We start from the raw sequence: 13135 nt of genomic DNA, 5'->3' as shown, positions 1-13135 counted from the left end.
CCCCCCCCCCCCTTTCTTCAGCTGACGTGAAAACAAAAGTCTCATCGGAAGCTGAGCAGGTAACAAATTGTTCATGCATCCATCCATAATCTGAACCGCTTGTGATACGTATAACGTAAGCGAGCGACTCCAGACCCGTCTAATGCGTTGACCTCATTGTTCTCCTTAGGTGAGGGGACAAATTTCGTCAAGGCTCGAGAGAAGTTCCAAAACCCCGATTCCGCCGATATCCCTGGAAGTTGACGACTTGGCAGGAGGCCACGCAAGGTGAGTAGTCGGGCAGTCTGGCGGCACATCACAAATGTTTAGATGACATGGAGATTGTTGATTATCGGCTTCCCTACCCACCTGTTTGCCGATCTTCTTTGGCGCTGTTTATTTTCTTACGGCCGTCCACCAAAACACCTCACCATCTGCGCCCCCCCCCCCCAAAAAAAAAAACGCTACCCTTTGAGGCGCTTTCATCGGCAGATTCCATTATCACGGAATGCCTCCGCTGTGATAATTTCATCTAAGTGGGTTTAAGATCGTCTTAGTGGCGTTAAAACCCATTGCGAACTTTCCTAATTCCCCTTAAAAGATTGCGGCGGACCCCGCCAGCCCCCCCTGCCCCCCAGCCCGACTCTCTCGCCGAGCAGAAGGTGAGCGTAAAGCCCTCGTACGCGCCGGGCCAAAGCATCCTTCAGGAGCCGCGGCCCCGAGGGAGATTATCATGTCGGGGGTAATCCGAGGAGGAGGAGGAGCAACAGTTGGAGCGGTCGGGGAGGGGGGGGGTGCCGAGCAAAGGCAGGCGGAGACGCTCGGCGCCCAACTTCCACCATCTCACAGCTGCGGACGAGATGCTGATGCCCACCACCTTCCAAACTTTTTCTTCCCGCGCGGATCCGCTCAGAGTGCTATGAAAGTCCCACGAACGCGCGTTTGGATCTTTCCCGTGAAGGAGCGCGAGTGATTTCAAAAGAAAAAGAAAAAGACACTCAAAGGGCCTGAATCAAGTCCGGACAACTCCCTCTCCGGAGGGTGCAGCCGCGTCGGGATGCGCGTTTTTCACCCGTCAACACGGTGATGGACTTTCCCGGTGGAGGTCAGCCCGAGACAAAACGCCACGCAGCTAAATCTGGATTAGTCGGCCCGAACGGTAAGAACGCCACATATCTCCTTTTGTCGGCTTTAAGCCGGCCGAGCTTATGGCCGAGGCGTTTAGGTGTTGCGCCCCGGCGCGGCCGAGTGCACGCCGGGATTAATTCCAATGGTGGTCGGAAACCTCCACGCGAGGGCCGCCACTTGTCACGGAACGCTTGTGACGCAATTCTCTTCTCTTGCATCCCACTCGCATTTTGAAGACAGTTTTTGGCCCCTCGTCGTCACGTTTAGCTCGTTAGCGTGAAAACCATTTTTGGTCCACGGCATGTGTGCGTGCGTGCGTGCAAGCGGCAGAACCACGTGACATCTCCCTCCCGCTTCGGTGAAGAAAAATGCTGAAAATCATGTCAAATGTCATACGAACTGTTGGATTCGGGGATCTTGTGCAAAAAGAGGACCAATATCAATAGAATATATGAGAAAAAAACAAAACAAAATTATGGCTCGAAACATATCAATCAATATTGTTTCCTAAAATATTTTAAAAGAAATTTATTTACTTCAGTTAAAAAAAATTTGAATGACATTTATTCAAGCTTGAAGTTTATTCTCAGCTCAACTCAACTTATTTAAAGAGCATTTTAAAACAACCACCGCGATATACAAAGTGCAGCATTTGGACCAAAAAAAATTTCCTACAACAACCAACAATAAATTAATCACGAAAACAGTAGAAAGCCCAAAAAACAGCCAAACTAAAAATCAAGTCTCATGCCGAGCCAAAAGCCAAAGAATGCAAAAATGTGTTGAATTGTTGAAAAATAAACTTAGATGATTCATATGAAATAATGTCACACATCGTTGTTTCAACCCTTTAAAAAAATAAATACAAATTATTCGCATGATGGGCTGATGAATAAACCCATGAATGAATACAGTGCAATCCAAATCATGTTTTTAAAAATTGAATTATTTCTGATTTTGTTATTAAATTACGATAAGCATTTAGGGCATAAAAAAAGAATCTTGAAAATTAAAAAAAAAAAAAACTCAAGCCCATAAATACCACAGTGTGTGTGTGTGTGCGTGTGTGTGTGTGTGTGTGTGTGTGTGTGTGTGTGTGTGTGTGTAAAAAAAAAGCTATATATATTTTTTTTTTCTGTTTTTTTTAAAAAAATCAAATCTAGTTCATCTATAATTGAAAATATGAAATCAAGCTCACGTAAAAGAAAGCAGCCAAGTTAAAGTCATCATCAAATAAGTGCATTCCATTTACCGCTCTTTTGAAATCGGGTTTTCACGGAACGTCATCGCAGTCATTCACCACGAATGACGACGCCTCATCCCTCCCTGCAGTGAATCACACGTCTGACAAGTTCAAGTGTGAGAAAGAGTGGAGGGAGGCAGAGAAAGCTTCCTCGCTTCGACCTTCGGAGCACCGCGTTGTTTTTTTTTTTTTTTCGTGTGTGTTTTTTTAGCTACCATGCAGGCAAAAATGTCATCGTGTTTTCTCCACTCGCACTTGCCTGTGCTTGCACGTATTTGTGAGCGCCGTTCAACGCGACGGGCCGATCTGACGTGAATCAGTCCGCGGAAGCACTTTTCCACGTCGGTTTTGCAACAAAAGCAACATTTGCCCTCGTTCGTGTGGAACTTTCGCTAACAAGCGCCGGCAGGCGCTCGAAAGATCTCCGCTCGAAAGATCTCGCTGACTCAAGCACTCGCCTTCATTTAGAACAGCCAATCCAGCCCCGTAATATCCCCTTTATTTGAGGGCCTCAACCTCGGCGCCAAAGTGGTTGGCTCCAGACCCGTCGAGGCACTCACTTGCCCATTCTCGTGACGAGGAAAGTCCTGTACAAAGAATCGTGTTTTCTCCACTCGCACTTGCCTGTGCTTGCACGTATTTGTGAGCGCCGTTCAACGCGACGGGCCGATCTGACGTGAATCAGTCCGCGGAAGCACTTTTCCACGTCGGTTTTGCAACAAAAGCAACATTTGCCCTCGTTCGTGTGGAACTTTCGCTAACAAGCGCCGGCAGGCGCTCGAAAGATCTCGCTGACTCAAGCGCTCGCCTTCATTTAGAACAGCCAATCCAGCCCCGTAATATCCCCTTTATTTGAGGGCCTCGCGAAAGCAAACAACTTTTTTCATAGGTAAGAAAGTCGACTTGTGTTGCAAATAATGTTTTGGCCCCAAACTCAAGATGATTCCATCCTCGAGGGCCTCAACCTCGGCGCCAAAGTGGTTGGCTCCAGACCCGTTGAGGCACTCACTTGCCCATTCTCCTGACGAGGAAAATCCTGTGCAAAGGCGAGGTTATACTGACTTGCTGCCGCGTTGTAGAAAGTCGGTGATGAAAAATGTTGAGATGCTACAAGGTGAGCTGATGCAGACCCGTTGAGGTATTCACTTCGTTGCTCTTCAGACTTGAGAAGAAAAGTCGATTAGGAAAGGGGGCGGGGGCGAAAGCAAACAACTTTTTTCATAGGTAAGAAAGTAGACTTGTGTTGCAAATAGTGTTTTGGCCCCAAACTCAAGATAATTACATCCTTTTCCTCAGACCCGTCGAGGTGCCCACTTCCTTGTTCTCCAAACTTGAAAAGGAAACTCTCGTGCGACACCTTTTGTGAGGTCAGAAAGTTGGAATCCAATGAAATCAAATGTGACTCCAGAGCGCCTTGAGGTGCTTGCTTCTTCCATTTGTCAGACCCATCGAGGCGCTCACTCCTTTGTTCTCCAGACTTAAAAAGTCACGTGTGAATGTGAGAAGCCTTTTTGGGGAGGTTTAAAAAAAAAAAAAATCACAAATGGTGAGGTACTAAAGTGAAACTCGAGACCTGTCAGTGTGCGCACGTCCTCGTTTTTTTATGATCATTAAGAATCTTGCAGGGCAGTGAAGCGCCACATTTTTGGGAGGTTAGACGGTTGAGTCTTTTGCAAGTAGTGGTGCTGCTCCAGACCCGTTGACTCAAAGCATGTTTCTGCACGGTGAGAAGGTTGAATCATTCGTCAATGGTGATGTACTAAAGTGACCGCCTCCCGATCCGGCGAGGTGCTTGTTTGTTCGTTCTCTCGACCCATCGAGGAGCTTGAATTTAGAAAGTAAACTTCCTAACAGTACAACACCTATTCAGACCTATCGAGGTGCTCGCTTCCTCGTTTCCCTGACTTCAAAATGTATTTTTAGAAAGGTGAGAAATCCGATTTTGGGGAAGTTAAAAGATTGAATCCGTCACAAATGGTGATGCAGCAAAGTGAGCTGCTCCAGACCCATCTAAGCGCCTCCCAATTAAGCTTTCGTTTCAGCGCCCGTTTTTTTTTTTTTTTAGAACAGCCGTTATATTTGAGAGCAACTCCTGAATAAAGCAAAGGTCTCGTGAGGAAGGTGTTTCTGTTCGACCGCTGAGTTGAAACTGTCTGCTGGATTAGCGCACACACACGCGCGCACACACACAAAGTGTATATAAAGGAAAGGCCCGCCCCCCCCCTGCGGCCAGGTGTTCACCCACGTGACGGCAGATAAAGCCGACTGCAGGCATTAGTGCTAATCCCGCCCTGATCTTTGGAATATGTCCCTGTTACCTCTGTGAGCACTCGGCTCCCGGCCCACCTGCCGCTGACTCCAAATGAAACCCCGCGTCCCCCCCCCCCCCCCATTACACACGACGACACACAGTAGGTGCCCAATCTACCGTCTTATTTACGCCGCTAACGCACCCTTCTGCATCTTGCTTACGGGCTGAAGTGCGCGGCGCGTTCAAACCCGACGCTTCAGCGGGTCTCATATCAAGAGCCGTTATGTAAGTGGATTATCAGGTGTTATGAGACGGAGAGCGTGCGGCGTCTGACCTTGTGGCACGTCACATGACCCGGGGGAGGTCGCCGTCGTAAAATTAAAAAAAAAAAAAAAGCCGCTATCTCCTCCGCACAAAGAGACGCTTCATACCCGACCTTCAAAAGTGTCTTGGTGTCACATCGGTGCCTCATCTTCCTCCAGGCGGTTCGGCACTTGCCCAATTAACCCCCCATTTATTGTACACCCAAGATAATGGCATCTTTGAGCGGTTGGAGGCCAGTTGAAAGAGTCCCTGTTTTCACGGCGCCCTCAACGCCTCTCGCGCGTTCATGAAAGGCGGTAAAATGGCAAAAGAAAAAGACGGCCCCCGGAAGTCGCGTGTGAGCGCAGAGAGATGCGGTCGCGGAGCCAAAATACAGATAAAAAAATCCATCACATGATTTGGATTTATTCGAATGCTCATTTCAAGTTTTGCTGCGTTTGGAAGTGACCGAGCGGACGCCCGCCACAGGATGGAGAAAGGCCTGACTTGTCTTGACTGCATTGCCCACAATTTGTGTCGTCCAGGTTTTCAAATAAATTGAATTAATATGACAAATCTCAAATTGTTGTGCTTACTCCAAACACAAAGTGGCTTGTTTTGTAGGTTGGATCAAAAAGTTGCCTCCAATGAAGCTTGCGTCTCACCCATTTTCACCCGCTTTGGCTTATTTTGGACCCAAATATCTCTGCTGTCTCTGGATGGCAATCTGCCCTTTGCCCTGCGGCGGGTGTGATGTTCCTCTGCTGGCCGGATGTCATTACTTTAATGTCCATCGGCTTGCTTTTGAACTCTTTGTGGAAAAAGTGCAGAAAAATTGTTGGTTTCGTTTGTTTGATGTTTGTATTAAACTAACGGGGACGAGGATGGTATGAGCATTCTGATCATTCTTGGCTGAGCTTTATACGGTCAGCCTCAAACACGCTAAGCGATCCTCGGAGACCGTCAGCGGCTGCGCACGCATGTTCCTCTCCGCCCCAACGCGCACACAAAACGGGCTCTTTTTCTCCCCATTTGTTTTGTTTCAAGGGCCTCGTCGGCCTCTTTTATTTTTGTTTGCCGATGACTTTTCCTGCTGCTTCCTCTCCTTCTCCTCCCCGGGTCTCTCTTCCTTCCTCTTCCTTCCTCATCCTGCCGGTGGCGGTTCTCATCTTTGTCGTCGTCTGTCAACGCTCGTTCCGGAGACGACGGCTTTAGCTACACCTGCTCTCGGGTTAGCCTTGTCCAAATGCGTTGCGCAACACTCGGAGTTAGAAGTAAGCAAGTAAGGCGACCAAAATACAAAATGGTGCCTTGAGATACAAGCGAGGCGAGGAATTTTCAACATATGAGGCATCATTCAGTGGAGACATATAAAAACAAATAGAATTACACTTTGTGTATTTCAAACAACCAGAGCCGCGTCAATGAAGGCCCTCTTTGCGTTATGCTAAAAAAAAAACAAAAAAAAAAAACAATGCAAAATCCCCTTGACGTGCTAGCAGTTAGCATCAAGAGTCACAATTTTACATTGTATTTAATTATGTGATTACTTTACGGCTGCCAACGTGATTTTTTTCGGTTTAGTCACGTGACATTCCATTATTTTACTTTAGCGCTTGGAGCTAAGCTAATGAATCATAAAAATTATGCACTTTTTTTTTTTTTTTTAGCATTTTGCTCGATTGACCTCCGTACTAGCGCTAACACAAGATGAGGTGTCCTGGCTGGTCCGCAGACCGCCCAAAAAAAAAAAAAAAAAAAACTAGATGATCCTCGGTCACTGAGGAAATGATAGCGATACGATTCTCCTTGTAACACACCAATGTAGCATTAGCATGATTCATAGGGCATCGCATTATTTATAGACTGTTGCTTTCATGGCAACCTTCTGTACGTCCATACTGGATGTGTTAGTGTGCGCTACTACGACATGTGTGAACACAATCTAGTCTGGCAAAACACTTAAGAGCCAGTCTGGATTTGCTGTTAGACACTGACAGACAGTTACTTATTTCTGGCTTGAAGGAAATGATTTTTTCCTTTTTTTTTTTTTTTCTTTTCTTCACAAGTGACATGATAAGAAAAATGCGAAGCCATAAGTGCAGGAAAAAGAAAAAGCAGAGTGGCGATTGTGAAAGGCGGGCTCAAGCAAGATTGAAACGGTTTTGGTTGAAAGCACATTTTTTATTGGACAGTGAGTAAAAGATTAAGAAGGGGGAAAAAAAATCGCTTTTCTGCATGTCTGAAAGGTTTACGACACATTCAAGCAAGCTTCCTCACCCTTCCTTTTTTTTTTAACTCCTCCCGCTACTTGAGCATGACTGAAATGTTGGGAAACGCTCCCGCCGCATTCACCGGGTGAGAGGGAGAAGGAAACCGGGAAGAAGAAGAGGAATTATGGGACCAAAGCGTAACCCTCGTGCTACCGATATGCAAACATTGGTGCTCATGAGACTCGATACAACACTCAGCCAAGTGTTACTCTACCCAAAAGCACACCGTCAAATCAACCCCGATCAAAAGCCAAACGCCACAAAGCGCTGAACCCCAAACCTTCCCGCCAACTTGCCATCAAGACCAACCCTCACTCTGCCTCGACACCAAGCCTTACCCACAACCCAGAGACCAACCCGAAGTCCGCTCAAACCCAAAAGCGAATTCTTACCCTTTAGCCAGCCCAAAGATCAACACTAACCTCATTTAGAAAAATGAACAAGCACACATCGGGGTTCTGTAAAGCCTATTGTTGCATTCCTCAGAGCCAGAGTGACGTTTGTCTCTTTTTTTTCTTCTTCTTCTCTTGCCAGCGTCTCAATGCTCCTCCACGCTCTAAGATGAAGTTATGGAAAAGTGCTACTTTTGCCTTCGTGCTCTGTGGCGCAGCCCTGTCGCTCATCCTCGTTAGAAACACGGCCACCACCGCCGCCGCCAGCAGACGGCCAAAAGCGAAGAGCAAACAGCAAGCCTCGTCGTTCTCCTCGCGCCATCCGTCATTCTCAGGAAGTCCGTCGTCCTTGCCGGCGGCCACCCTCGCCGGCGCTCTTCATCGGAGGACGCGCTCAGCAGACAACATGAACTCCCTACTCTCGGAGTGTAAGACCCCACATTTGTCATCGTCATCATCATCATTATCCTGCTAACTGCTAATTTGTTCGACCGGGTGCATAAAGCCCAAAAGCCCCAACCAAAACTTGAGGTCCGAATCCTTCACACTAAGGATCCATTCATCCATTTTTTTTTTTTTAGACCGTTTATCCTCACTTGGGTTGCGGTTGACCATCGTAGTTTTCGGCAAGAGATGGGTTAGTAGACCCCCCCGGACTGGTCGCCAGCCAATCACAGGGCGACAAACAACCATTTCCACTCAAGTTCACACCGAAGGACAATTTTGGAGTTTTTAATTGACATAAGTGACCCGATTTTGCAATGTGGGAGGATGCAGGAGTACCCGGAAAAAAGCCACTCCGGCACGGGGCAAATTTGAATCCCCAAGCTCACAACTGTGCGAGGGATGTGCTCACCGCTCGCTCTGTTGCCGTGTCACCCGCGACAATCACCCTTGCGCGGAATTCCAATCCTCGAGGACAAACAACCATTTCCACTCAAGTTCACACCGAAGGACAATTTTGGAGTTTTTAATTGACATAAGTGACCCGATTTTGCAATGTGGGAGGATGCAGGAGTACCCGGAAAAAAGCCACTCCGGCACGGGGCAAATTTGAATCCCCAAGCTCACAACTGTGCGAGGGATGTGCTCACCGCTCGCTCTGTTGCCGTGTCACCCGCGACAATCACCCTTGCGCGGAATTCCAAACACCTGAACCCGAAACAAACACGACCCCACAGCCTAGAATCGGGGGTGTCAAACTGCGGTCCTGCTGCATGTTTTCCAAGTCTCCCTGTTGCAACACACCTGATTCAAATGAACAGGTTCACTGTCAGGCTTCCGCAGAGCTTGCTGATGATCTGATCATTTGAATCAGCTTTGTTCCAACGGGGACACTTGGAAAACGCGCGGGACGGCGGCCCTCCAGGACCGCAGTTTGACACCCCTGCGCCGAGATCAAACCCTGACCCAAACTCACCCTCACCCCGAATCCAAATCCAACGCACTTGCCAGAACGCACAACCGTGTAAAAACTATACCACAATGACATCACGCAACAAGCAGTCGCTGCAGCGCGTTGGAGCAGGTTTTAATGTCTCGCGATAATCGAAACCCTTGCGCTAATTCCCTGACCCGACCCTAAAACACAACACAAACGTTTACCCTCAAAAGCCGAACTCCAACCCGAAACCTGATCCGCCTCAAATCCGAACCAAATCCATATTTGTTACTTGATAACAATTTTTTTTTTGGGTCACATGACTCTGTTTCACCATTCAAAGGTAACCGCTAGCGATGTTTGACAGACAGTCACGAGTCACGACTGCTCACAAAGTCTCCGCAGTCCAACACAGAAGCACACTTGTCAAAGTGACTTATTGACGTGACGCGGAGCACAAACAACGGCGGGTTTCCTCTGCACGCGGCTGGCAGTCTGAAGAGGCGCAAGATCCCCTGCCTCACATTCAGTCTCCGTCTACCTTACTGACAATGAGAATGAAAATGAAAATCTCTCACGCGCCGTCTTCTTCGTCTGCCTAAAAATGTCTGCATGTTGACTCCAGCCAACAAAAACTTGAGAAAATGTCATCTGTGCCCGGTGAGCCGATTGTGCTGGTTCACTGATGGAAACAAAGTTGATGTCGGACCGTTTCTTGCGGCAAAATTTACCTTCATATATTTTGTCGGATTAAATTGTTGCTCAAGATTGGAATTTGCACATTCCTATTTGATATTTCGGTTGATTAGATGTTCATACCGATTAAAAATGAAATCGGTGTGATGTCAATCACCAGTCACTCGGTAGTTTTTCAGTGAATGCTGACTCAAGTCATTATTTGTGCAGGACAACTTTTTACTTTGACTTGCGTCATGTTATTCTTCAGAAAACTCTTACTTGAGTACAGGGCGGCCCGCTTGGTCCGGTGGTTAGCCCGCCGACCTCACAGAGCAAAGGTCGTGGGTTCGATTCCGGCTCCGGCCTCCCTGTGTGGAGTTTGCATGTTCTCCTCGAGGCCTGCGTGGCTTTTCTCCGGGTATTCCGCTTTCCTCCCACATTCCAAAATCATGCCCGGCAGGCTGATTGAACACTCGAAATTGTTCCTTGGTGTGAGTGCGAGCGCGGACGGTTGTTCGTCTCTGTGTGCCGTGCGATTCGCTGGCAACTGGTTCAGGGTGTCCCTCCGCCTACCGCCCGAAGACGACTGGGATAGGCTCCAGCACGCCCCGCGACCCATGTGAGGATAAAGCGGTTCAGAAAAGGGATGGATGGATACTTGAGGACAAGTTTTGTGCCAAGCAAGGACAAACCCAAACCCCAAACTTTAGGAGCTAATCCAACGTCATCATTCCACCCGACGCCATCCGAAAAGCATCATCTCAAACGACCCAAACTCAACCTGCTAGCACTTGTCGTTTGCGCACAATTCTGACATCCTTTTCAACTCTTTTGTCGCAGTGTCCATGATGTTCCAGAGCTTCACCAAAGGCGAGCTTCAGCACGTGGTGGGGACTTTGCTGGACGGCAAGAGACAGAAAAAGCGCGATCCCAGCCAGACTCGAAGGACTAAAAGAGCCCGGCGGGCCAAGCCGTGCTCGGTGAGGGAACTGGAGCTGACGGTGAGCGAGCTGGGCCTGGGCTACGACAGCGACGAGACGGTGATGCTGCGCTACTGCAGCGGCAAGTGCGCGGCGCAGAGGCGCAACTACGACGTCACCATGGAGCACATGATGAGGACGGGCTTCCGCAAGAAGGATCGCAAGGACAAGGTGAGCGTCGGCCCCTGCTGCCGGCCCACCGCCTTCGAGAAGGACTTCTCCTTCCTGGACAATCGCAGCCGCTACCACACCATACAGAACATTTCGGCCAAGAACTGCGGCTGCGTATAGCCCCGCCCCCCGGGGGAAGACCCACCCACTTCTTCGCGCTGCTCTAAGCTCTTCTCACCAGGGGAAACTACGGAATACAAACTCAAGATCAGGATTACGTTCAGGAAGCTAACTGCTCAAGGGACAAGCGGCCAGACTGTGACTGCTATCCACAATTTTTTTTTTTTGTTTTTTGTATTCGCTTTTTCTATCTGTGTAGTAACACTGTAAACAACGGTGTCCAAGCTATGTCGCGACGTGACGCATTGTCGTCATTCCCCCGACGACGAACGTCCCGAGTCATCCCGAATCGCAAATAGCGCAAACCCGAATAGCTTTGGCGACATGAGCCCCGAGCGGGTGCGAAACTGCCACCAAAATTGGGCAACACGTTATCGCAACAAACATCGGCAGCAGACAGTTTTGTTTTTTGGACATTTTCACACAGATCAACAATCCAAGAAGGCTGCGCTCGCTCCAATTCACATTTTCACTCAAAGTCGTCAAGAAGCTAACCGGGAATACTGCTGCTTTGGGTTTTCGGCTTCCACAACTTTCAACCAATTTCTTAACAAACCTAACAGGATTATTTCATGTTTGGTCAAACCAAGTCATGATCCGACTCTCCTAAGATGGGCCCCGGTAGCTCGTCAATGCTAATCATTGCACCAGCGCTTATGCTAACCTGAACCAAACCACATGTCGCGTTGTGCGGGAAAAAAGTCCTATTTTTCCTCATCGCAGCTCATTCCTCAAGAAGTGTTCTTCATTCGAGCAACGGCAAAGTCACGTATTTGTTGTACACCACTCAAATTATTTGATTTATTGAGCTGAGCAACACTCGATTCATTCTGAGTCCATATCCGGATCACCCGAAGTTGGGTTTAAAGTAACGTCGCATATTTCCTGTCCCCAAACTATTTCATTTCTGAAGTCGAGGAATTATCTATCGATTTTGAACAATATCAAAAGGCGCATGTGCAACACAACAGAGTCGAAATATTATTTGAATGTTGGATACGCGCACGCACAAGGGAGTCCTTGTCAAGAGAACAACTTGCTGGTACAAGCGAGCTCCGTGTTTTTGACACTTTCCATCGAGCGAAAGAGCAAAAGAGGATTTGGAGTGCAGATGACATCGAAGGAATGTGCCGCAGAAACAATTAAAACAATTCGGGCCTCCTCGCTACAAGTGAATGACTCATTCGCTTGGCAGCAATTAAAAGAATAACACACACACACACACACACACACACACACACACACACACACACACAAAAAAAAAGCAAGAGTGAAAGAAAGATGCTGTCCAGACTTGTCGATCGCACCTCCACCAAGCGGCCGTGTTTGCTTTAGTTTTTGTTGTGCCAGTTCGCCGTGCGTCCTCTCCCGTCCCGCCACATACAAGCGTCGTCTGGAATTGTTTCTGCCTTGTTTTTTTTTTTTTTTTTTATTAAGTCGAATTTTGTGTGAATATTCCCATTGCGTCTGCATCGGACCCACACAAAGCACAGCCCTCCGAATTATATCCAATCATAACATGAACGCTAAGTCACCTTACAAGTGTAATTAAAGCCCTAAATTAACTATGGAGCTGATTGGAGCATATCTGCCGTGGGGAAAAGTATGCTTTATTTCTTTGCTTCGTGCGTGTTACTGACCGCAGTGTTATTCCACAGCAAAGTCGATTATTGATCAATTCTATAGCTGCATTCTATTTGACTCCAATGTTATTGTTTTTGTGTAGATGACTATTGAAGCTCCGCTTCCACCTCCGTACACAAACGCAACGGCTCTCCGAAGCAGGGATGGGGAACCTTTTTTCAAATTTTTCTTTCTCCAATGTTTTCCAGTCCTAATCGCAACCTAATTCCTAAATGCCACTCTTATCCTACTTTCCTCTTTGACTGTAGATGAGATTAGAATGAACAAAATCCAGTTTCTAAGTGCAAAACTGATTTTTTTTTTTTTTTTTCCTGACAGGTACTTATGAGTTTGTTGTGATTGACCGTTCATTTCCAGCCACAGAAAAACGAGCCGCCGATGGTCGCCCATTCATGAAAACTAGTTGCAGAAGCCCGCACAGTGTGCGACAGTTCAATCAGGCTTGGCATGAGATGAACTCTCAATCTTTATCCTAAAACTGGAACCCTTTCACGCACCCTGTAACCCGAGAACATAAGTTGTCCACTGTCGTAACCGCTGTCCCTGAAAGGGTGAATCGAAACCCGAGACCCAACCGCCCCTTTTTTTTTTT

General features: G+C 47.6%; 1 protein-coding gene across 2 annotated transcripts; it reads left to right on the top strand.

The window, feature by feature from the left end:
- Positions 1–8: 8 nt before the first annotated feature.
- Positions 9–12102, top strand: LOC109507373 (neurturin). 2 transcript variants are annotated; one of them, XM_019856749.1, is made up of 4 exons: positions 9–59; positions 170–267; positions 7712–7997; positions 10469–12102. In XM_019856749.1, the coding sequence occupies exons 3-4, from the start codon at positions 7739–7741 to the stop codon at positions 10897–10899; spliced, it is 690 nt and encodes a 229-aa protein (XP_019712308.1). In that variant the 5' UTR covers positions 9–59; positions 170–267; positions 7712–7738; the 3' UTR covers positions 10900–12102. The 2 variants fall into 2 exon arrangements, with proteins under 2 accessions (XP_019712308.1, XP_019712309.1); XM_019856750.1 differs by lacking the exons at positions 9–59; positions 170–267 and adding an exon at positions 1051–1138.
- The last annotated feature ends 1033 nt before the right edge of the window (positions 12103–13135 follow it).

Source organism: Hippocampus comes, unplaced genomic scaffold (assembly GCF_001891065.2).
Source record: "Hippocampus comes isolate QL1 unplaced genomic scaffold, H_comes_QL1_v1.1 scaffold105, whole genome shotgun sequence".
Lineage (NCBI taxonomy): Eukaryota > Metazoa > Chordata > Actinopteri > Syngnathiformes > Syngnathidae > Hippocampus > Hippocampus comes.
The sequence above is the reverse complement of the archived record's forward strand: the minus strand, read 5'-3'. Positions and strand labels throughout refer to the sequence as shown.